The 26,969-nt window shown below is 34.7% G+C and overlaps 1 protein-coding gene across 1 annotated transcript in view; it reads left to right on the forward strand.

Moving 5' to 3' along the window:
• The window catches only part of LOC149574810 (uncharacterized), a 31,522-nt gene extending 5,458 nt beyond the window's left edge, over positions 1-26,064 (forward strand). Inside the window, exon 3 of the mRNA XM_089815968.1 lies at positions 25,625-26,064. Within this exon, the coding sequence (XP_089672094.1) occupies positions 25,625-26,064 (440 nt within the window). The remainder of the gene's footprint in view (positions 1-25,624) is intronic.
• The last annotated feature ends 905 nt before the right edge of the window (positions 26,065-26,969 follow it).

Here is a 26,969-nt window from a genome sequence, read left to right on the forward strand (position 1 = left end):
CTAACTTTGCTATTTGTGTTTAGCTATATATGCATTCAAGTTTCACATCCCAATACATTCAGATATACAAACAGCTTGAAAGAAATGAAATACCATCACTGCTATTTAGGAGCATAGCTAAAAAAAATGATCAAAAACCAGCTCTACGAACAACTCCAGCAACATTTATCTGCAAACTATATAACAAAAGAGCAGTAAATGCACTTCACGCACTGCTGCAAACTCCAATTCAGGCAAGTTATTTCAAATCCTTTGTCAATTTAATTCAATATTTCATTTTCTATTTTTTTAAAGCGTACTAATACAAGCACGCTATGAATAGGTCAAGGGAAATTTAACTGTCGAGAATCCATATTCAAGTCCATTCCATGCTTTTTGCCCAAAATGCAACTACAAATTTGAAAGCTATGGAGCACTAGAAGGAGAAAAAGGTCACTGCAACAGATGTAATGAAACTGTCTCATACAAATATTCATTGTACCTCAAAGCAATTATCACAAATCATAGCCAACAACCAATTCATTGCTCTATTGAAAACAGTCTTGTGCAACAATTACTTCCTGCTCTTAAAAACATAGATTATCAGCACTACATTGATGACAAATCAGAAGTAATATTTATGCTCTAAGACTTTTCAGCAACTGGCACATATACTCTCAACCAATACAACACCATTACACATGTAGTTCTTATGAACCAATAAACTACACATGAAACAACGCAGGTACTGCCTCTTAATTCTTATTTGTTTATAATTATAAAAAGCACATACATTTTCTCTATTACATGTCATTTGCAATGCATTAATCATAGTACTAATTTTGCAGGCCTCAGATCTTGGCATTCAATGTAAATACACTATCTATATCTTCCACAATGTAAAAATGCATATATACTATCTCATCCACATAACTCAATTGTCTTCAAATATCAGGTTCGTGAAATATACACTACATAAGCAACTAGGATTCAAATTTCTATTTTAACATCGCATTTTATCTTCATGACCAGTACATAGCTGTAAGTATTTCATAAGAATACATGCACCTATGTTTAAATCTGTTCATTTTTGTTTATCAGGATGAAATTATTGCAAGGATCAAAGAGAAGACAGATTTTGCATTATGAAACTGGACAGAAATAAGAACCTCATTTTGATCTATTTACCTGCTATCAAATTAACGATAATATTATATTTTTCTTTTGGTATATTACAACAATATATGTACACTGCTATCTATGTATCAAGTTATAATGTAATAGACTTTATCCATGCTTTGATTTGCATATTATCTATCATACCGAACTTTTGTAATTGACTATGTATATCTGTCTATAAAAATATAGTTCTCCCTCTCAGCCCTATAAATAGAATGGTTCTAATGTTGTCAGAGATTGTCATTTCTAATATGTTATCTACTTCATGATAGTTAATTCATTGCTTGCAAATGCTATCTGTCCTTTTTTTGGTCTCTCACCAATTGATCTTGGTCATTGGTCTTGCAAAATGTCTTTTTCTGAACTCACTTGTATCAGTGAGACCATTACAGAATGCATCATGGATCAACAATGGAAACTGGTATGATCATTTCAATTCTCATTTTCTCTTTCTATGTTATTCCTATTATCAGAATGTATACTACTTTAGTCTAGATAATTTCAGGTCTCCCCATACAGTTATGCTATTAAAGATGGCATTGCACCACATTAAAAAGCATGGACATCTGTCAAATTATTTGCTTCTACCTACTCTTGCAAATATATAATGTTTCTATTGAATGCAGCCAGAGCCTATATTAGTAAGATTAAAGTTCAAAGTCTGTTAAAACATTGTAAACTTTCAAACTCTGTTAAATAGTTAAATACAATCTTCTTTCTTCTATGTTCAAGACCAGTTAATAGATATGCACTGAACCCTCTTTTTAATTTATCGATTAACTCTACTTCAGTTCACAAAAATGAACATGCATTACAGCAATCTATCTAATTTTAAACAACAGCATCTTCTGTTTTTGTGCTTTGTTCATTCTATCAAAGCAGTAAACAGACAAAGAAAAGATGATATCTACTGCATTGTAGTTTATTTCAGATGACTCATCTTATAGCTAGTAATGGGCACAACTACAACTATTCCCATGGTTCTACTTTAGATCAAGGCAGTGATTCTGATTCATCTGATTATGACTCTATAGTTACTGATTACTCTAGAAGATTAGCAGATTTTTTATACTTGCATATTGTACATACATGGAGGAAATACTATTGGCCTATATTTAACATATAATATCTAATTACTGCTTGACATTGAGTTGTGTGCTATTTAATGTCATAGTTCAAAGGTCATTTAATACAGGCCTTTGAATTTAGATCTTCTGAAAAATGTAAACACTGCACACACTTAGATAAGGCGACTAAGCAATCAGTGATAATCTATAGTTGAATTGTTACAGACTATTTTTATACAGCTATCAATTTATGATTCATAATATTAATGTTGTCAAATCGACATTAAGCGTACATCAGTTTGCATTAAAGTTTTCATATTCATTCAATTTCATGTTCTTCACAAAATTTGATTAATCTGAATTTGGAAAGTTTTAAATAATTCTTGGTTATTAGCCCATTGCACTTGAACGCTAGTTTCTCCCTCCCTGGCGTGATAGTCTTTTCGTTGGTTCCATCCGAACAAAGTAATACAGCAGCTGGCCCGTGTGGGATGGAAAGAAAATGAATGGTAAGCAGGTCCCCCCGGATTGCAGGCCGTTGCTTTTGTTCGAGAACATCGCTCCATCCCTCGGCCCTACTATCTATAGGCAACGGCATCTAGCTCCTCTTAGACGCGCCTCACAATAATTAATTTAAGATTAAACAATACCTGTTATTTAGAAAAATACGACTTCTGATTTAGAAGAGCAATTAAAGAGAACAAGCAAAGCTGGATTTAGATTTGCAGAACAATCCTCGGCAAACTATGGATTTTGATTTGCCGACCACGCCCCAGTAAGTATGATTTTCATCTGTTGATTGATTGATTCATATGCCTTTATTGCCCGTCTTCGACTACAATGCCCAAATGGTGCTGATAATGTGAGAAAATGTTTTTATAGGTTCAGTGTTGGTAGGGAAGTAGCGGCTTTCATTGCTTCAGCATAAACTATTATGAACGCCATCGCTTTGAGTTTTGGTGGCTTAGGGTCAAGTTTTCACACACCTTTACTATTTCTTTACTTCATTAGCTTCATGGCAGGAACTGTGACGCATTGCGTCCCTTGTTTGTAAATGGAAAAATGGAGAGCTTACCTCCAATATCGAAGGATTTTTTTTTGTTAAAACAAATAGAATTTGAAATCTGCCATGCTCAATCTTTAGCTATATTTATGTAATGAAAGTAAGGATTGAAGTTTAATAAGTTTATGTCATTCAAAATGAAGTGATATGAGTTTTTTTTAGTACTTTAAAAAGTTTAGATGGTAGTTTTAGAGTAAAGAGTATTTTTATCTAGAATTTGTAAAATAAGTCTAGATTTGACTATGTTCACTTTGATTTAAATTCAATCAAATCTACATCCATTCAACAAAGGTCTAGACAATCTTTTATGAGTTTCATCCTAAACCAAACCAAGTTCAAACCTAAATATAAGAGTTTTCTTATATGAGACAATAATAGAGTGGTTATTGAAATTGTCTTTAAGATCATGTATTAAAGAGCACTTAAAGTTTTTTTTTCGAAAAGTCATGTGTTCAATAAGATCGTGTATTAGAGAACATTTCAAGCTGTTTTTTTGGAAAGCGATGCTCAAACATAGGGCTCTTTAGAAAAATAAATTTATTGAGTTACTAATTCACAATTGCTTTAAGAAAATTATTAAATTTATTAATTTAACTCTTATTTATGGCATTCTTTTAGTGTGCGACATGAAATAAAGAAATGAATTATCTATGTTGTGTTCTTTGTGTAATTGATTTTCTATAATGTAGGATGAATGACTAGTTATTCCTTTAGAATTATTCATCTCTCCACTCATGGTCATAAAGATTTCAAAATGGTTTTTTTTTTTAAACTTGGCTTAGACCAAGTTTTAGGAGAAGAATAATCTTTTACTACATCTGATTTAAATCATCTCAACTCTATATGAAACTTTAGAGTGACATATCTATTGTGCATACTAAAGGAATAACTAGCTCACCCCACGAAGCTGTGATAATGAGCTATCTCCACTTCATTATTAGGCTAACTTTAACTGCTTGTGACATTGTCATTACTTGCAATTCTAACTACCATGGTTACCTTTCACTACATCGCAACGTAAAATCCCTTAGGCCAAACCTAAGCCATGACCCTGCGATTCTCAGTTGATCTCTTCTTCAAAACCCTAACTTGAAAGTTAGCATTGACATCTACGATGTTGCGATGGCCTTGTAGATGATTGTGTTGCAACTTTGCGGCCTTCAAAGTAGTTAAACCTTATAATGTAGAGATGGAGCAATCAAAACACTTTCGCAACATCATAACTATCAAAATAGTTAGAGGGCAAAATGGGGAGATGTTGTGATTGAAAAGTTTTCACAACATCGCAACCTAAAATCACTTAGGATATGAAAATTTTAATATAAAACCAATGTTTTAATAGCATCCCTATTTTGTACTTACACACCAACCTTATGAACAATTCATCAAAATGTAGGGTATGGTGTTGATTCTAGGGTTTTTTCTTGAGGCTGACAACATTTTTCAGAAACCCTAATAAATTGAAAACCAGTTTCTTCCTAATTTTCACAAGATACAAAAAAAATTAACTGGGTGAAAAATCAGGCCATCAAGTCCTCAAAATCTTAGAAAGATAAAAAGAACAAGCTAATAATTTAAGAGGTTTACTCGTAATTCAAGAAGTGATGGTGGTGAATAGACTTACCCTAGCATTGGGAAGGCCCTGAACCTACTCAACATATTTAAATCTAGCTGATAAAAGATACACAAGAGGGGATAGAGACAAAGGAGTTGTTGATAAAAATTTTGAACCTCTTAAAAATCTAAACTTCCTTCTTGATTTTGACACACCAAGAAAATGAAGGACTAAATCTTACAGCAAACCTACTTCTCCCACAAGAATTTCCCTATCTCACCTCTTGTACAAGCCTTGATCCCACTAAGGACTTTAATACCTTCTTATATTAACATCCAAACATTAAACTTTAGACTTCCAAATATGGTCATTAATTAGCCTTGGGGGCAAAACGTAGGCCCTCTGAACCTGGGAGTGAACCCTGTAGCATTGCCAAAAGGAGCGATTGAGATTTTACCCAAGTTTATCAGTGATGGAAAGGTATCCATAGATGATCACCTGAGTGCTTTTCACACAGCATGTGGTGTTATTAGTGTAACTCAAGAGATAGTAATGAGACTCTTTTTCTGGGCACTCATTGATGTAGCATCAGACTGGTTCAATCATTTACCTCAAGCTTCCATAAGCAATTGGAATAATATGAAAATATCCTTTGAAGCTAAATTCAAAACTCTTGACAATGAATGTACCGTCTTGCTCCAACTAAGTCAGTTGAAAAAAGAAATTCATGAGCCCATGAGGGAGTCTGTAGCCAAGTTCAATAGGTTGTTGTAAAGGATTCATATAGCCTCCAGACCTAGTGATGAGAACAAAAAGGTTTTCTTTTTTAATGTTGTTCTGCCTGATATAAGTTTTCACTTGTTAAAAGATGTAGTAGCTGATTTGGCCACTGCATAGAGATAAGCAATTTAGTTAGAAGATGATTTGATTATAGTAGGTAAATGGAAGAGATAAGTGCAAACGTCTGGGCCTTCTTCTACATATACTCCTACAATTCCTCTCAAGAAAAGGTTAATGAATGACATGGCCATGCTTAAGAGGCAACAAAATAAATCCAGCACACCATATCAATCACCGTACCAAGACATTAATCAAAGATAGTACAACCCGACCCCTTTTCTGACAGCACCTCAACAAATGATGTAAATTGAAGAAGTTCCTAAAGAAACTATGTGTTCTTTTCATCTAACCACAAATCATGATGGTTGAACATGTCTCGATTAGTTGAGATGTGTTCAAATTAATTCAACAAGAGATTCCATCAGCAAAGAACAATGAGTGGAAAATGAAGGGACAAAAGCTAAAGGCTCTAGATCTTATTTCTTGGAGTATGAATCTAACTCAAATAGAGGAGGAGATATTTTGGTAACATTGCAACACCTTGCATGTGCCATACTCACGCAAAATCAGAGAGGTCATAAATTTAACACTAGCGCTAATGTTGTTGGCACAAATTCTAAAGGGAAAGACCATGTACACAATGATTCCTTTCCAAATGCCAAAGGTTCGGATTTTAGGATTTTGTCCAGAATAGGATCAACCACCAAACCTTTTTCCTTTGACATTGTTGAATCCTAAAAATCCACCACCATCTCCATTTCCCCAACTGGGTATCTAAGGATGAATCCCAAAGAACTTGACAAGCTAGTTCAATATGTGAAAAAAGAACCCAATTTAAATGCCCAATTCAGTGAATCCTTTATAGTTGAAGTTCTAGTAGCCCATGAAAATCCTACTTTTGTATTAGAAGGCACATCACAAGAATCTAACGATGGATCTTGTGCCCATGTTGTGGAAAGTGAAGTAGAGGAAAATAAACCTAACCTTTTTTACATCTCTTTGTTATTAAATGGTTAGAAACTTAGTAATTGTATTATTGACTCAAGAGCCTCTGATAACATTGTGCCTTCCCCTATTGCTAAATCTCTTGGTCTCCCCCTCGCAAAAACCTTTGGGGGATTATTATTCTATCGACGGGAAACAAGTGTCACTCATGGGACAAGTTAAATATGTGCAAGTTGTTCTCATTGCATGTCTAGACAAATGGCTAAAATTGGCAATATTGGTGGTTGATATCCCTACAAGTTATGACATGTTGCTTAGCAAGACTTTTTGCAAAGATATGGGAGGAGAAATCAAGATGGAATGGTTGGAGGTAGTGATCCCATTGGGAAAGAGGAAGATAAAATCATAACCAGAACCAAAAAATAAATATATTGTGGTTCTTTCTGACAACCCTAAAGCTCAGATATTGTATGAAGAATGTCAATTTGGGAATTATGTGATTCCTCCTGATAATGAACCTAAAGTGATTTTTGATGATCTAGAGGAAAAGAAATTATGGATAATGGAGTTTGATGGTAGTTGTTCCAACTAGGGATCTGGTGTTGGAGTAGTCCTAGTTCTTCCTTCAGGAGAGCCTATTCCTTTCTCATTCAAACTGGATTTCAAGAAGCCAAGTCAAAGGGAATAAGGAAGTTGGTAGCTAAAGGTGATGATAAATTGATAGTAAAGAAGGTAAGGAACCAATTTTTTGTCAAGAATGGTAGGTTAAAACACTATAGAAATTTGGTTTGGGATGAACTAGAATATTTGATGCTTTTTCCATAAAATTTGTTCCTCAGTCTCAAAATTATACAGCAAACCCTTAACCATTTTTGCGTCATTGCTCCTACCTCACCCAAATTTTAAAACTGATGCTTATAAGATAGACATGATATATAGACTGAGTGTACCAAATAATGTTGATCAATGGTAGATTTTTTACAATGATTCATAGTTTAAAAACTTTATTGGGTGTATCCAAAACTTCACTGACTTATTTTTCAAAGGTTCTGAAGCAAAAGGTAAAGACGTTGGTGAAAAACTCAGTGAGTCTGATGAAGTGATACAATTAAAAGGGATTAGTTTCTCTTAAACACCTTTTTCGAAAAAGAGATGATAAAACCATTAAGAGGTACACAGCTCATAATGAAGTTTTGAAAGAATATAACAAGACTGATATTGGCAAAGAAGGCAATCCCAAATGGATCTCAATCAGCAAGACCTTCTTCATGAGAGAAAAAGATCATCTAAAAAGGTTGTTAGTGAGGTACAAAAATGTTTTCTCCTAGGAATATGAGGATCTAAAAAAATAGAAATAGAGAATTCAAACATCAAAACCTGGTGCAACACCATACCGTCAAAAACTCAAGAATTATAATCTGAAGGTATCTGAGGGAATAACAAAGGAGGTAGAGAAGATGTTGAAGGAAAGGATCATCTACGCTATCCATCATTCATCCTAGATCGCTAATATTATACATGTAAGGAAGAGAATGGTGAGATCAAAATTTGTGTAGATTTCTGAAATCTCAACCAGGCCAGCCTAAAAGATAACTTTGCACTTCCAATAATGAAACATGTTCTACAATCTGTAGTGTGTTCTAAGGTTATGTCCATGCTTGATAACTATTCAGTGTATGACCAAATAAGTGTATCCCAAGAATATTAGCATAAGACGACTTTTATCTCATCCTAGGGCATGTATGCTTACTGTAAGAATTTGCCTTAAGGAAAATTCACCCAAGATCAAGGAACTCAAGCATAAGCACAACAGTAGACCAAAAGAGTATGATCAGAATATTGATATGTATTCAATTAATTCAATGTCAAAGTACACTAGGAGTGCATGTATATAAAGGCCTCTAGAATTCTTCTAGAATGCCTAGAAATTAGTGTATTGATAAGTCATACAACCAAGCACATGTCCACCAGAAGTGGATTATCCTCCATTAATCACAAGAGTAAGTGCAATGATGAGAGGATAAGCCTACAAAGGTGTAGCACAAAAAATTATGTCGTAGACACCATGTGCTAAAATAAGTGTGTGAATAATTGTGTTGTCTACATGACAACTCAATTATGCAAACTCCAGTGTTGTAGACACCATGTGCTAAATAAGAGTTGCTTACTCCAGTGTTGTCAACATGACAACTCATAAGAATACAAAAACTCCTAAGTGTCTCATGTAAGAAATAATAAAATAATGCATTGACTTACATAAACTTAAGTAAGTGTAAATAGTGAATAATTATTTACACCAACAACCCCCCTTAAGTGCAACTTAAGGGAATGCACTTAAGCTTACGAAAACTAGGATGAAATGCATAATGGGTCTTGGCTACTAGGCCATGTTAGGTACCCATGTACATAATGAAATGCAATCTCTCATAAAGCAAAGAAAGAGGGAAAACCTCATGGGAAAAACTCTCCCCCAAAAAGAGAGATGAAAAGACAAGATGCATGAATGGATGGACTAACCAAGACCCCCCCATTACAATATACATCAATTATATACAAAAGAGAAGTATGAGAGGAACAAAATCCCATAAGAGGAAAAAGTCCCTGACATAAGAGTGAAGAATAAACACAAGGTAGTCCCCCCCCCCCCAAATGAAGAGCGTTGATTAGTGATAGCTGCTCCAATGTACAAGTTGATCCATGAGTGCTTAATAATGTTCCTCCCCTTTGGAAGAAACAATGGGAAAGGTACAAGTGAGATGCTTCCACTATGTGTAGAAGGAATCGTGATGATGAATGGTGTCTCTGAAACTAGCTCAATTGTCCCCGTGTTGATGTTGATGGTCACCCCTTCCAAGACTGTTGAAAAGAATCAATGCAGATCTGGCAAGGATGGATATAGAACCTATCCCAAAGAACCAGTTGTCTCCTAAAATGATAAAGAGACCTCATGCAACTATTGTACATGAGGATCCACAATCATATCAACTTGTGAAGACTAATCATGTAGAGAATGGACAAGAGGGTTAGAGTGAGCCCTTGCAAAAACTAAAGAAGGATCGTCATCATCAAAGAGAAGATCTATATCATCAATGATGTCTCCCAAATTTACTATGTATGACTCCACAAACAAACCTAAAATATCTATTATGTTGTCATCCCCTATTGTTGGAGCTGGAAGACAAGGTGTACCCTGATGTGTTGAACCTATCAGTAGGCAATGTATGCATGTAGAATGTGCTTATGATGTGACCATAGACTACATTTTTCAATAGGATCTCACATATCTAAATCTGTTGAATCACTATTGTTGGTATCACTATCAATTTCCACAATGTATGAAGTGCGGAGAGGATTAGAGGATAAGTTGGGTGAACTTTCCTAAAAGTGTACATTCCTCTCAACAAAAATCTCATGAGTCTTAGGATCCATAAGTCTACATGCTTTAACACTGTCTTCATATACAATGAAAGTGCAAGACCTTGGTGGTGGTGCCTTGCATTCCCTGGAATATATGTTTGCCCATGTTGGACAACTGAAGACTCTGAAGTGTTTCACAAATAGTTTTCTGCCACACCATGCCTCAAAAGGAGTCTTTCCATATTCTAAGGCATTATGAGGAGACCTATTAAGTATGTGATTGGCACTACTTATTGCTTCAACTTCAAGTGTAGGATCAAGAGACTTGGCTTGTATCATGCAAATTTCCATTGACTTAGGAGTTCTAATCCTCATAGCTATAGCATCTATCTTGTCTTGGCTAAATGCTAATGGATTCTGAAAATCAACACCCTCAAGTTTGCAAAATTCTTTAAGTGTTGTGTTCACATATCTGCTTTCATTGTCCATCTGAAGAACCTTGATGGCTTTTCATGATTGTTGTTCAACATGAGTTTTGAAGGCTAGAAACTTATCCAGCACTTCATTCCTGTGATGAATAAAGTAGACCCATGTGAAGTGTGAAAAGTCATCAATGAAAGTGAGTATGTAGTGAACCTAGCTGACTGATGTCACTGCAAAAGGCCCTGCTAGTACCATGTGAACCAACTAAAGAACAACTAGTGCTCTTAAAGACTTCCCTTTATCAAACTTCTCCTCTAGATGCATATCCACTAAACATGTTAAACATTCACCCTTAGAAAAGTTGATTATAGGTAGATCTTGACAATTCTTTTTGAGCAAAGTTGCTGAAGATAGCGGAAGGCAAGATGACCATAATGCTCATGCCATAATTTGGTTTGTGAATGAGACTGAGTCAACAAGGCATGTGAAGGAGACTTAGGCATAAGGTGGAAAAAATAATAAAGCCTTTTGTGATGATTAACTTTACCCACTACAACCAATGAATCATCTTTGGGATTGTGCACCATTACTGAATCTGGAAGGAACTCAACTTTGTTTCCATCTCCAAGGTGAGTGATTTGGTAAATTGAGAGGAGATTAGAGCTAAGGTTTGGAACATAGAGAATATCTTTGAATTCCCCATTTTCCATCTCCACATTTCCTTTCCCTTCAACTTCCATTTTTGTATCATCTCCTACAAAGATGTGTGGTACCTTTGACTGCTCCAATGAAGAAAAATCTCCCTTTGAAGAACCCATATGATATGAGGCACTTGTGTCAAGAATCCATTCTGATGAAGAACTTGAACTTACCATAAGTGCTTTCCCTTTTCCCTTTGAAGTAGGTGGAGTTGAATCCTTGGAAGCACTTGGCACATTGATTTTGTTCTTCTTGAGTAGGCTTTCCAACTCATCGATTCTCTTAGTCTTGCAATGATGCTCATCATGATTTGGTTTCTTGCAATATGCACAAAAAAATTTATCCTTCTTTTCATTGTTTCCCTTCTTGTTGGAAGAAGAACCACCTTGTTGTGAGGAGGAAGATTGTTGTGTCTCAGATTGTGATTTTTGCTTCCACTGCTTTTTCTTATTGTTGTTAAAACTTTTTCCACTTTGACTTGATTGGTTCTCATCACTAGCCACCAATTCTTTGGTCTTTGATGACGTGAGAAGTCCCATATCTATCAACTTGGTTTGTTCAAAAATTAACATTTCTATAAATGCATCAAATGTAGGCTTTTGGAAAGCACTTCCCATGGTCAACCTATGAGCATTATAACTCGAAACAAAGGAAGCATACTCTAAAGGTAGCCTCTTCATGATGTGATGAATCAATCTATCATCCTTCATGGGATTACCACAATATTTAAGTAGTGCTCTAAACTCATTGGCTTTGTTGATATAATCTTGAATTGTGCCAAAGTTCTGAGGATCCAATAGAAGTAGATCATCCTCAATCTATAATCCCTTTGCCTCATCCACCTTACCATACAATGCTTTGAGTTTGTCCCAAGCAGGCTTAGCTTCCTTACAAGAAGAGATCTCTATGTACACAACTTCTAATAATTCCTAAAGCCCGTTGGTCTTTAATTTGCCAATCAAAGAGTGTTGTAGCATTAGTTGGTTTGGGAATTGTACCGTCAACATAAAGATTTAGACCTTTTTCCATTAATCTACTCCATACAATATCTTTCCATGTAGAATAATTGTGTGAATCTAGAAATGGACCTTTAGGTGAACCCATGATGCATAAAATGAAAAGAACACAAGAGAGAGACACAAAAACACAATACCCCCCCCCCCCCCCCCCCCAAAAGATGCTTTTGGCACTTTATATGCATTGTGTGTACAATAGGCCACTTGTCAAAATGTACAAAGTGGGCTTCTAATTTTTCTATTTACAACTGCCTTTTGAGGCTCAAATCTATCACTAAGCACTGTAGCTTAAATGTACAACAATTTTGAAAAGTAATCAAAGCAATACAATGCAAAAAAGGCCCTAGATTTGAAAGTGATATTTTTTTCCACACAACCCTATAATATAATTGTAGATCTTGAAAGTAGAAAAAAAAATTATCACTTTAAAAAAAAATAGAACCTATTTTCGAGTCCAGATGAGCCCATACGAAGCATTTCAAGTTACAAAATGTAGAATTGGATAGGTACAGTCACCAAAAAATGCAATTTCTAACAAATCCATGCACCAAAACCAGAAAAGAACTACAGCACTAAAAATTTCAAGAAATTTTACCCAAAATCAAAAAAATTACACCTGATTTGGAGTCTAGATGACTGAGTTATGGCTTCCCAAAGTTGGACTGTCAAATCAAAACTACATTTGGAGAGGGGTTTGGGCAGCAAATTACAAGGTTAAATTTGACGATTAAATAGTCATTTTAGAAATTCAAAAGTGTCTGGAAATGACGGTCAGACGGTCATAAAATTTAAGACAGTATCTAGCTGACGTCAATGAAAAAAGGCCACCTAGGGTGACGTGAAAAATGATGTCAGCTTACAGCTTTCTCTCTGGGTAATATGGAAAATGACAGGTGGCTTCTATGATTGCTGAGCTAGCAGTATGATGTGTCTCTATATAGATGTACACATAGCAGGGTACGACAGACTAATGTCACAAGTTGACGTGTGAGTATTACTGAGTCACCCTGTGTCGTGTCTTGGAGCTACATGGTGTTGTGTGGGGATGTCACATGGTAGGTCTATGAGAAGCTGTGTGACATCGATAAAGGGTCCATGTGGCCAGTACTTTCCCATAGGTCTTGTGCTACATGGCTCTACCCTTACTACACATGGGTGGGCTCTAGATGATGTCGTGTGTCTGACCGAAGAAGACTTTCACGGGGGTAGGGAGACAATCGACTAGCAATCTGAAGCTTTGACAAAAATGAAGAAGGTGGTGACCAAAAATGATGAAGATGATGCTGAAAAATTTAGATGGTCGATGGGGAACTTGTCTTTAGTCCCACATGTGTGGGGAAAACAAACTGCAAGTTGTTTAGTCCCAAAATTGTAGAGAAAAAATAAATTTGATTTGAAAATAGAATGCAAATCTAAAGAACGATCATACTGGAGTTGTAAATTGGGACTTCAAGTGCTGATTTGCAAAAAGAAAATTGCCTCAAATTTGACTATGGCCCAATATAGGCAAATTTATAGTCAAGAATCAACATTTCGGACGTAATAGTGAGGTCTATTGTGGCTTTAGATGCTCCCAATGACTGGGATACTCTAGATCTGGATTGAAGTGCTAAAGCAACAATGGTCTCGAATGGCTATGTAAAGAGAAATTCTACAAGCAATAATACTATGTAAGAATTTGCCTTAGGGAAAAATTCACCCAAGATCAAGGAACTCAAGTACAAGCACAACAGTAGACCAAAAGAGTATGATTAGAATATTGATATGTATTCAATTCATTCAATGTCAAAGTACACTAGGAGTACATGTATATAAAGGCCTCTAAAATACTTCTAGAATGCCTAGAAATCAACATACTGATAAGTCATCCAACCAGGCACATTTCCACTAGAAGTGGATTATCCTCCATTAAGCACATGAGTAAGTGTAAATAGTGAATAATTATTTACACCAATGCTTACAATAGGATGCCTTTTGAACTGATTAATGTGGGATCAACATTTCAGAGGGTATTGAATTCTTCATTCAAATATCTATGAGATAAAATTATTGTAATCTATATAGATGGTTTGATTGTTTATTCTAAGAGGAGAAAGCATCATTTGAGAGATCTTGAAGTAGTATAACAAAGATGTAGACAACATGGAAAAACCTTAAATCCCAGGAAATCAATTTCTTTGTGGAAGAAGGTAGGCTTTTGGGACACAAAAGGAATAAGAATTGATCTCGACAAGGTCAAAGTGATTCAAAAACTCTCACTTCCTACAAATAGAAGTGATCTAAAATCCTTCTTTGGCCAAATCAATTTCCTAAGAAGTTTTGTCCCTGATTTCTCCGAAAAGCTAAGACACATGTTGAACATGATGAGTGAAAAATGCCCATTTATATGGATCAAAGAAAGGAAGAAAGATTTTGAAGATATAAAAACTTCCATATCCCAAGCCCTGATGTTGGTCAATCTTGACTTCAAGAAATATTTCATCATGTACTACTACACTTCAAAGCATACCCTATCAGGCATCCTTACTCAAAAGAATGATCAAGATGAAGAATCCCCCATTACTTTTATGAGTGTACCTTTGAAGAAACATGAGCTTAATTATTCTCAAATTGAAAAACATGCATTTTCCATGGTAAAAGTAGCTAAATAGTTCAGGTACTATATTCTACGCTCACATTCAACTATAGATGTGCCAGAAATAGCAGTTAAGAATGCATTAACTCAATAGGAAATAAAAATAAATAAAAGGGTAGTATGGGTAGCTAGAATTCAAAAGTACAATCTCACAATCAAGCCCACTAATTTGATCAAAGGGAAAGGATTATACAAGTTAATAGCAGAGAATAAGAAGCCAACAAAAGAGGGTTCTCACATCGTTCCCATGGTCCTACTAGTCAACTTGACCAATCTGTGGTTCTCAAATGTGGTGTACTACCTAACCTACGGTGAATGTCCTACACACCTGAATCACAAGAAGAAACACAATATCAGGTTAAAGGTTGCCAAATATGTGATCTCACAATGAGTTTTCTATAAGAAGGGAAGTGATGGGACTTTCCTTAGGTGTGTTGACACTAAGAAGCAAGGAAAATTCTTGAAAATTTATCATTCTAATGCTTGCGATGGACATTTCTCCTCCACGGTAACAACTTTCAAAATCCTCAGGAACTATTTCTATTGGTTAGGAATTTTCAAAGATGCCTACCTATAATTCAAAAATTGTGAGAAATGTAATCCATTCATCGATCACCCTCAACATGTAGCTCTACTCTAAAACCTATGGTAATAGATGAGCCTTTCAGACATTGGGACATAGATTTTGTAGGACCTTTGAACCCACAGTCTAGTATCAGTCATGCTTATATTCTTACTGCAACTGACTATTTTACCAAATGGGTAGAGGCAATTCCTATGAAGAAAGAAAATTCTCAGGTGGTGTGTGATTTCCTAATGAATTTCATTTTTTTCAAGTTTTGGATTCCTAAAAAAATAGTTATAGACAATGCTACATATTTTTCCTCTAAATAAATCTCAATGTTATGTTATGAGCATGGAATATCTATGGCCCACTCTTCAGACTACTTTGCTCAAGGAAATGGACAAGTGCAATCCAACAATAAAAATATGATTGTGATAATGAAGAAACTAATGAATGAAAATATATGAAATTGGTACAAGAAATTGTATGAGGGCTTATGGTCCAATAGGATTACACCAAAAAGAGCTATCAAAATGGCTCTTTTGAACTGGTCTATGGAGTAGGAGCACAAGTGTCCTTACCTTTGGAATTGTCAGCTGCAAAGTTACAATCAATGATTGAAGATCTACTTTTTCAAAACTCTTTGGAGACAAAAGTAATGTACCTCACCAAACTTGAAGAAGAGAGAGAAAAATTGGTGGATCATATCACTGAACATCAGATGAAAGTCCAACAATTTTTTTACATAAAGGCTCGAGCTCGTAATTTCATGAAAGAAGATGAATTTTTACTATGGTATAGTAGAAGAGAACCAAAGGGAGCACATGAGAAATTTGATTCTTTATGGAAAGGCCCTTTCATTATTTTAGAAGTGATTGACTTAAATGCTTTTTGTTTGAGCTATCTAGATGGTACTCTCCTACCCTTTACCTATAATGGACAGGACCTAAAATTATTCAAGTTTTAATGCTTCTCCTAGGTTCTCCCCTTGTATATAGTAGTTAGTTTTCCCTTCACTTTCTATTTTGATTTTTTTTTTGTTTCTTTCCCTTGCGACAAGTTTAGTTTTTCCACTAATCAGAGTTCTCTACACACCTCATACATGCAGTCCCTAGTCAAAGCCCATGTTAGCTCAAGTTTTTGAGTCATCATTATTAGTATTTTATCTCTTCATTTATCTCTTTAAACTTGGATTTTATGAGCCTTTCTACCTCATCCCTATATTTATCTCACATATTGAAGTTTTCCTTTCATGAGTTATGTTGATCCCTTCAAAGATATTGTGTTGTCCTAGGCTTATAGGATTGAATATGTTGCGAAATGTTTTTTTATCAAGTCTTTGAACCACTCTGTATTAAGGGTGAAAGGAGTTCAAATCGGTTCCAGCGAAGTTTTTGGACTAACATTTGTTTTGTAGACGGGACCTACCAAATATGGTGTAGGTTGCATTTGAACCACTTTTTACCAAGGTTCAAAGAGGTTCAAATGATTTCCAACATTGAAAATTGGCACTGAGAAGTAAAATAAATGATTGATATGACAATTGTCTCTAAAGCATGAAAGGTAACATCCTAATGATGATGTAAAGGCCCTCTCATAATCAATACCACCGAGTACAGATGGTGAGTTGGCGGTATAAGTGGGAAAGCCAAATCTTCTAATGAAAGCTTAATTTGAATTGTTAGAAGGATGTTAATAAAGATTAAGACACTTTCCTCAAGTGAACATTTAGTGAAAGGACATCATAACTTATTGAAGCGTGTATACTACCCTGAAATAATATCACCATTAAGGCCCAGATATTTCACGGTACTTTCCTCGTAATGCAAATCATTCTAAAACCTAGTCTGAGCTTATTTTCATTCTAGTTTGCAAAGTTGAAAGTAAAGTGCAGACAAAGAAAGGGAAGTTCTTTGGGTTTCAATTGTTCACACGTGAGGGTTATAAGCTTTTCTTTCTCATTCTTTTATGTCATTTTTCTTCAAGAAGGAAGAAATTAGAAAGTTCTTGTTCTTGTTGTGAGTGTGAAGTATGTTATGCATTTCTTTGGAAATATTTCCAATCTTGAATGGCGATGACCCATAATTTTGATAGAAATTTAATGGGAGTCAAAGTTGAGAAGTTACAAGAAAGGTTTATAGAACAAGCAGAACTTAAAGGACGTCTTGAGATTTTGAGAAGTGGGCTCCTTGAAGCTACCCCTTTCCTCCTACCCTATAAAGTCCAAGATTTATTCAATAATGTCTTCGCCACTATGATGTCAAATCTAAGATTATATTGAGTAAAAACGGTGAACCCTTTCTATCTATTACTAGAGAGACCATTCCATCTGTTCTAAAATTACCAAAGTCATCCTTTTCTATTTTTAGCCCCACTCAATCCTTGGTCCAGTTCCAAGGTGACCCTCCAAAGAATCATAACCAGATAGCTAGCAAGTGGACTGTGACATTTTATAGGGGAGGTTCAAGTCTGCCAAAGATACTAACTAAAGATCACATGAAACCTTATATACATGATTTGAAATTTTTATTGCATAGAGATAAAGGTCTGGTTGATTTCCTTGGTTTTGAAGAATGCATGTTTCATTACATAGATATTATTTTGACTATAAACAATTCCTTGATTGGGTTGAGTTGGTAGCTAGTTCATTGAGAAACCAGCTCAAGCATTCATAAGCATCCAAGAAAGAATTCTATATGTCCTCCTATTTAACCTATTACCTTGCATGTGTGTGTAATCTCACTGTAAATCCTCATGAACTATGGAGCAAAGACATAATAGTGTATCAATACTTCCCTCTATTGAGAAAAGACAGAGTGTTGGAGGATTTTAGGAAAGTGCATGATATTTTCTTGGGAAATTTACATCTCAACCTTGCCAAAACCTTGATGTAGAGAATGTCTTCAGAAGCCCAAATTTTAGTTCAAAGCTATAGAAGTTTCTACATCCAATTCCCCAAGTTCACTTACATAAGAATAGGGGGTTTTGAGGAGGAACCAATCAAGTTGTCAAGGTATGCACTAGATTGTTTTGTTCTTTCCAAAGTATGTAGGCAAATATTTTGTGTGGTCAAAGACATTCTCCCCTAGGAAAAATGGGAATCCATGTTCCCCATTAAACTTAGTTCTCTAGCTTGGAATACGATGATCAATGCTTTAGCAATTGGCAATGATTTGTTGAACTTCAATTTGGGGTTTTATCATGAATGGAGAAATTTTGATAATAAAAACTTTGCAAAATTGATACTTGCCATAGGAGATCAGATTTAGTCAGCACCTCACCTTGAAGACCTATGGGAAGACTGTAGCAGTGAGCAAGAAGTTACAAAAAGAGACCATTCAAGGTTAATAATCCCTCAAATCATAATGTTGAAATTGAAACTCAAAATAGAAGGGCATGTTGAAGATGGCTCAAAAACCATTGAACAATGATGTAAGGAAGCAATTGAACATGTCCTCCCTAAGATTTATTGGAATAGAAATGAGGAAGATGACATAAAATTTAGGTCCAGGTTCATACTAGAATGCACAGATAGTTGGTTGCAAGAGAAAAGGGTCAAATCAACTAGTTCAGTGCAAATTAAAAAACCTACAAAGGGTGTTTCTTTCTCTCAATCTCCACCTTCTAACATTCCCCTTTTATCTGATGATATAGGGAGTATTTCCACAGCTAAGAAGAAAAATGGAGTAGCCCCACCTAAATCGAAAACCAAGGCACCGCCAGTTCATCCAATGACTCCTAGAACGAGGTCTAAAACTAAGTCTATGGCACTGATTCAAATAACAATTCAAGAACCCAACTTCATGGATTTAGAATTGGATGAGGAAGAAAACCTTATACTACCAGATAATCAAAGGATAGACACAAAAGTGTTAGGTAGTACAAATGTGATTCAACTAGGCTTCATGACTCTTGTTAAACAAGGCAAAGAAGTGATAGCTGCAAGCACTATTCCTCCATGGTTATCTAGTTTAGTGAATAAAAAATGTAGCTTAAGGTTGGTCTCTTTGCTAATCAAGGACTTAGTCACTAAATATGCCACTCACACTCCTAAAAAAAAGAAGGTGAAAAATAATGCTCGCCTAGCCAAGGACCCTACTATGGGAAAGGTAACCATGGAAATAGCTACTTATAAATAGAAAGAAGGAATACACGAAGTGGTAGTTGAAGATTTCAAGGTCATGACCATGGACTTAGGAGTATAGTTGGGATACTGGTAATCATGTTTTTAAATTCTCAATCAATCACATGTTGAATTAGTATGAGAAAGACATCAAGAAAAAGAGGGAACTAAAGCGACCAATCATCATTGTGGCTGAATATATTGATTCCCCGATGAATTTTGGGGCTCTCCCCCTAATTTAGGATCCCCAATAATTTGATCCTAATTCCTCTAATAGCCAACAACTAGTCAAACAAATGAAAAGGGAAAACTCTTCTTAGAAGAAATGAAGAGTTGGATTGGATCTGTTATAGAAGGAAGTAAGTTCATTCTAGAATTCATTGCTACATATATAGAAGGGGAGATGTTTCTTGGGGAAATCCAAACCCTTATACATGTGTGGGAAGTAGATGAGGCTAGATATTGGGTGATAGTTTTCCAAGTGCAAGAAGTTGAGAAGTATGTGAAGGATTTGATCAATACAAATCCACAAAGCCTTCAAACACCTGCATGTAAAAGACCTATCACAGAAGAAAAAGATGAGAGGAGCAAGGGTTTTTCTCTAAAGATTATGCAAATGTATTCTTAGAAATGAAAGAGATAAAAAAACAATTACAAAAGATCAATCCTTATAAAAGGAGATTGAAACCCAAAAGGGTAACCTAAAAAGTTACAAGCGTTGACCTAAAAGAAAAAAGCTATTTAATAATTAGTAATTAATTATTAAATAGAGATGCAAAAGGTGCATAAAGTAAAATCTTAAGAAGGGAATAAAGTGAATTTAATAAATGAAATGAAATTAATGCTTTACTCTAACACCTCCCTTAAGATGAGCAACAATGCAGCTACAAACAATGGAGAAAGAGTAAGGAAACTATAAAGCAATGTTGAAAGCAAACTTGGGTCTTGGCAACAAGGCCTAATGAGGTACCCAATCACAACTAAATCTCTATGAAATAGAGAAATAGAGAAAACCCAGTGGGAAAAACTCTACTTCAAAAAAAAATAGTTGTAAAAAGAAGGAAGGAAGGACTCATCATTGAGAACCCCCAAGGAAAACTTCCTTCACCCCAAGAATAGAATCTAGCTGAAGATATTGTGGGGATGCAAAAGGTTTAGTGAAGATGTCTACAACTGAGCAGTAGGAATGTACTCCAAGCTCAAGGCATCATCCTGAATGAGATGCCTAATGAAGTGCATGTGAAGCTCGATGTGCTTAGTCCATTGATGCTCAACCAGGTTGCATGAAATGTGTATAGCATTCTAATTATCACACCACAAAAAGGTGGGACTATCAAGAGAAAATTCAAAATTTGTCATCAAATGTCGAAGCCACAAAACCTCCTGACTAGCCAATACAACTGCCCTGTATTCTACCTCTATAGATGATAATATGTGAGCATACTACTTCTTGCAATGCCATGTAATAGGACCAAAACCAAGACAAAATACAAAACCAGAAGTAGACTTGTGATCATCAATATCATCAGCCCAATCTAAATCTGTGAAACCAAATATGTGACGATCTCCTAATGTGTAGTGAATTTCATAACATATTGTACCTCTAATATACCTCAAGATATTTTTTGATGCTTTCCAATGACTCTAATGAGGATCATGGGAAAATCGAGAGACAAGTCCAACTGCAAAGGAAATATTAGGATGTGTGTGTAAGTTACAACAAACTACCCACAAGTTTTCTTCTAGAGTGGAATCCACTATAGGAGTAGAGCAAGTGGCAGATAAAACAACACTTGACTGAAAAGGTGTTGGTGCAAGCTTGCAATCAAGCATGTTGAATCTCTAAAGCATACCAAGAGCATACTTCTCCTGGAGTATGGCTATCCCATCTGAAGATTGAACAACTTGTAGGCTCAAAAATAGTATAGAAGTCCAAGATCTATAATCTCAAACTACTCTCTCAATGCTTGTTGAACACCTTGTATCATGGAGATTGAGCTTCTTATGATGATGAGGTTTTCAACATAAAGCACAAGTATCGATAAGTCAGCCCCATAACATTGAATGTAAATTGTAGGGTCAAAATGACACTGAGCTAACTATGAAACAAGCAAGAAGGAATCCATCTTCTCATACCAAGCCCTAGGGGCCTGTTTGAGACCATATAAAGACCTTCGAAGTTGGCATACCAATGAAGAGTCCAACACAAAACCATGAGGCAATTTTTTTTTTAAAAATGAAAAAACCTAAAATTGGCCCACATAGCCATTTTCTAGCCTGCGAAGCCATTTTTTGACATGCCAAACCAAATTTTAGGCCGCAATGCCAGTGTCTTCAAATATTTCAGTGCCAAAACTAGTGTCATCACTAATCTATCATCTTTAGGCTGCACACCGCTCTAGCTTGCCATCTCTGGCCTTCCTGCTGCTCTGGCCCACCACATCCTCGACGGCTAGGCCCAAATACCACTTAGTGAGATTTTTTTAAAAAAAATTTAATCCCAGATCAATGTTTTTCAAAATGGATAAAATTTATATGGAAATAGGTGTTTTGATGCCTTCTAGATCCATTCATGACATCCATTTGGCCTCAACCTACTCCTAAAATCAATGACCCCCTCTTTTCACAAAAAATATCTGAAAAACTCCAAATCTGGTATGTCAACCCCTCGTTCTCCTTTTTCTCCAAATAACGAACAAGCTACAACAGATTTGGCTCTAATACCATGAAGGATTTGATGAATACAAATCCATAAAGCCTTCAAACACCTGCATATAAAAAACCTGTCATAGAAGAAAAAGACAAGAGGAGTCAAGGGTTTTGCTCTAAAAATTATGCAAATGTATTCTTAGAAATGAAAGAGATAAAAAACAATTACAAAAGATCAATCCTTATAAAAGGAGATTGAAACCCAAAAGGGTAGCTTAAAAAGTTACAAAGGGTAACCTAAAAGGAAAAAGCTATTTAATAATTAGTAATTAATTATTAAATAGAGATGCAAAAGGTGCATATAGTAAAATCTTAAGAAGGGAATAAAGAAAATTTAATAAATGAGATTAAATTAACGCTTTACTCTAACAGTATGGAGTGATGAACTTTCTTACTAAAAATCTGATGAAAAATGTAGACCCTTGTATGCTCTTTATACTAAAAAGCAATATGAATTGGAAGAACTCCATGTTTAAAGTCACCTTATAATAAATATGAGAAATTGAGAATGAAATCAAAGGGTTGCATAACGAAGTCCTTAAAGACATGTAGATAATCAATCCCACCAGTATTTTACAATTTGAAGATTGAAATACAGATTCAGAGACTTTGATAAAAAGTTTCCAAGATGCCATATTTAGGATCAGAGTCAGTGACAACCCTACTCCCCAAGGTTTTACCATGGTGGATAACGTGGAGTCTATATTATACCTGAACTAGGAATTAAAGAACTCAAGTGGCAAAATGATGCTTGTAGGGTAAAGTTACCAAGTCTGAATAATCCAAAATCTCACACAACCCAAGAATTCATGAGTGCTTTTAGGAGCTGGAAGCTAGTTAAGAAGGCCGCGTCAGGGGAGGATAAGCTCGATGAAGCAAATTAGTTGCATGGCAGTTATCTTTTTGCAAACTTTTTTATTTCAAAGACTATTTTAATTAGTTAGTTTTCATAACCAATTTGTAACCAAGATGGTTGGGTTTTGATGAAGGCCTCTCATAACTTGATACTAAATATGTTGGAGAATAAGATTAGTTTAAGGGTTAGAATTTAGATAGAAAAATATAGTTTAACAGTAGCTTTAAACTTCTTATTTTTGGGATTAGTGGAGAAGAAAGTTTGATAATCTAAGTGTTCATTTTGAGACTTTGAGCTTGAAGACTTGCATATATGCATCTTTCAATACATAGCAGGGTTTGAAACTTTGTGTTTGAACTTGGATATAATAGTTACTTTGTGAATTATTATATCTGTTGCTTTGTGATAGTGATTGTTGTTTATTCCAAGTTATTATTCTTTCGATATATTATTTAATATCTCTAAACTTTTTCTATTTTCTAAGCATTATGTGATTTTGAGGAAACTTTGTGCTTCTCAATTTACTCAAATCATTTGTAAATCTTGAATTCTTCCTCTATACCTAAGAGTATGTGAGAGAACCTTAAGTACTTTATGGTAAAAGTACACATGTATGTTTTTCTCAAAGTATAAATTCATTAAAAAACTATAAAGATGGAGTTGTACCTCTTAGAATTCAGAGGGAAATGATTAATATAATATTTCCAAACTATTGTGAACTTTATTTGTTTCCCAACCTAGGTATAGAGTTAGTTATTTCAAATTCAGAGAGGAGAGAAATCTGTTCACCAATAGCATGTAATGAAGTTTGTCATATGAAAATGGACTACACAAGTAAACTATTTAAATATGCTACTAATTTGTATTCTTATAATTGTCATAGAGAATTTAATTGTAAGAAACCTAAGTTTGATAATAGTAATAGAAATAGTAGAATTTTTAGAGGTATTAATCTTGCAGGAAGAAGATATAAAGAAGGAAACAATGGAGCAAGAAACAACATTGTGTGTTATAAATGTAACAACTTTAGACATATAGCCAAAAATTACAGAGCCCTGTAAACTAGCTTGGACCTAGATTTGGAAATAATGCACTAGTATGCTAGTTGTGTAATAACTTTGGTCATATAGAGAGATTACGTAGAATGGATATGCAGAACATCAACAAGAATCCAAACTTCAGAAGAAATATGAATAGGAATGTCAGAAGAACAAATAGCAATAATGACAATCATAAAGTAAGCTTAAAGGAACATGTAGAAGAATTCAAAGAGGTATTTGTCAAAGCTAAATACCATCCAGTTCACATGTGGTGTTAGAAGAATAGTCTTTTGAAGCACCTTAACGTAGATTTAAGTCAATATTTGTATTTGATTTGTCTTATTTGAATTAAGAAATTGAGCATCAAAAAGGTAAAAGTGATGATAAAGAGCGAGTTAAGGTTTGCATAATTAGTGTGGAAGAATATGACATAGTAAAGTTGTGGTTAAGAGCACAGATGATTTGGAGATTGTATGTGAGTGTGCAAAAGAAATTGAGTTGTTTGGTAACCAAAAATAACTTTTTGGTGATTGCATACTTACACAATTAATGTAGGGATAAATTGAAAGAAATTTAAGGATCAAGATCGATCAATGGAATACCATTTGATCATACAAGAGTAAAGAAGTACTTTGGAGAAAATTTAGGTGAATTTGAAAGAATTTTTGAGTGCGAACAAAAGAAAATGTTGTTTCATGAAATTAAGATATTTCTCAAATTTTGAAAGATTTATCTATGAATTTGAATTTAGAATTTTTAGTAAGGATAGATAACATTTTGATTAAGAATGTTGAGGATGAGGGTAAACCTAAGGTCAAGGTTAACCCTATTCAACCCTTAGATGAAGACCCTACAACAACATTTTTTTTTAAATTCTTGACGAAGTTCTATATTTGGAGAATGTTTATCTTAAAGTAAGTTTGAAATAGTAGGTGTGGGAAGTATATCAAAGGAATTTGATCATGTTTACAACCAAGACATGAACTTTAAAATTGGTTATGAAAAATCTTGAACAAATCAAGATAATTAAGTTCTGATTTTTACACGACTTTGACAATGAAGATTGGCAAAAATTTATATTGAGTGAGATTCATGATGGGAAGTTCTAATTAGGAGACAATATAGTAGACATATCAGCTAACCTGATTCATGAAATGACTAGCTTGTGCAATGAAGGATCAAATCTAGTCAATGAAAAGAGTGTGAAGAAACTTGTATTAGAAAACACCAAGTCTGAATACAATGGGAGAGGAAACGTGATAAGTAAGATAAAGCAACATTATGTGAGATTTATATGTAGGATCATGACATCTAAAATGTGTGTTAGTTCTAGAGAGGATGATATGGAAGTAGGTTTTATACATGCGGCCTATAAGATGTGTATGGAAAGAGTAAAGGTAAACATGTGTAAAATCTTAAAAGCACACTTGATAGAGTACTTGGAAAGAACTAAGAAAGTAAAGAACATTCAATTTAGGTTTAGATCATTGATTACCTACATATTTTTTCCATTTGATTAAGATATTTCCATTCCTATCTGTGACTGAGTTTCTTAACAATTATAAGTGCACAGTTGAGAAGATAACTAATATGTATATAAGGCATCCAATTGATAAGGTTGAGAGTAGTGTGGACCTTATTGTGAAGACATTACAAGAAGAAATGAAACAAAGGTTCAAGATCCCACCTTTAGTTGTGAGGAAATTCAAGGATGATATATTCTTTATGGTTGGTACAAATTTTACTTACATAGAACCAGTTGAACCAAGAATGATTTATGTTAAACCACTTGGTTATGAGATTATTGAAGAGAAAGTTGAAGGTTATGTGGAAGAATTTTTAAAATCACTAAGAGATGATGAGTTCAATGGGTTTGGAACCTATGAGGAAATTATGAAAGTATCTACTCAAGCTCAACTTGAGAAGTCTTCAAAGGAAAAGGTAGAGGCTACAATGAGGAAAATTGTGGAGGTAGCTAAAATATGTCCTGAAGAAATTACAGTAGTTAGATAGATAGTTACAAGGAATAAAGAAAAGTGATCAGGAAGGAATCATGTATGTGCCACCACTTGTAGTAGTAGGACCATCAAAAGGTATAATTATTACAGAACCTCAAGCAGTAGCATCAACAATACCCTATGTCAAATTTTCTTAGATACAACCTATTGTTGTACTACTAGTGAAAATGAAGAAAGGTGAAGAGGAAATAAGTATAACAAGAATCCAAAAGGTAACCCCACCCAACACTAGGAGATCTACAAGACTAACAAAGGTGAAACAAGAATCAGCTGAGTCGCAACCCAAGAAGAGAACAAATAAGATGGTCAGTGGACTGAACAAGAGAAGAAAAACTTTATAGATGATTGAATCAAATGAATTGAATGAAGAGGAATTAGAAGAAATAAAGAAAAAAACAATCATAAAAGTAGAGACTAAGTAAAGAAACCTTCTGGGAGAAAATCATGGAAGCCAAAGGTTGAGAATTTGAATTTTTAAATTATAAATAATGACAATTTTGCATAATTGAATAAGTTTTATGATCATTATAATAACATGGATAGATTGTGATTGGAGAATGTTGTAGTTAGGTATATGATTCTAACAAATAAGATATTTTAAGACATTCATAAGGACATACCAAAGGATCTATACAATAGATTAATTAATAGAAGAAGAAGAGTAGCAGATGAAAATAAAAGAATTGGAGAAAACCAAATCAGAAAATTTTGATAAGTTAACAATGATGATGACATGGAGGGGATAATAAAGGGTATTGAGCCCTTTCTATGAAACAAAATGAGAGCAAGTTTTCAAATGGGTGGTAATTATGAAGAGGTGAACAAAGAAACTAAGTAAGATATTGTAAAATTTATGACCTCCACATCAAGCGAAAAATAGGGAGTAGCAGTAGCAATAGT

This window comes from Cupressus sempervirens, chromosome 2 (assembly GCF_028749045.1).
Source record: "Cupressus sempervirens isolate cs-2001-9-10 chromosome 2, ASM2874904v1, whole genome shotgun sequence".
Taxonomy (NCBI): domain Eukaryota; kingdom Viridiplantae; phylum Streptophyta; class Pinopsida; order Cupressales; family Cupressaceae; genus Cupressus; species Cupressus sempervirens.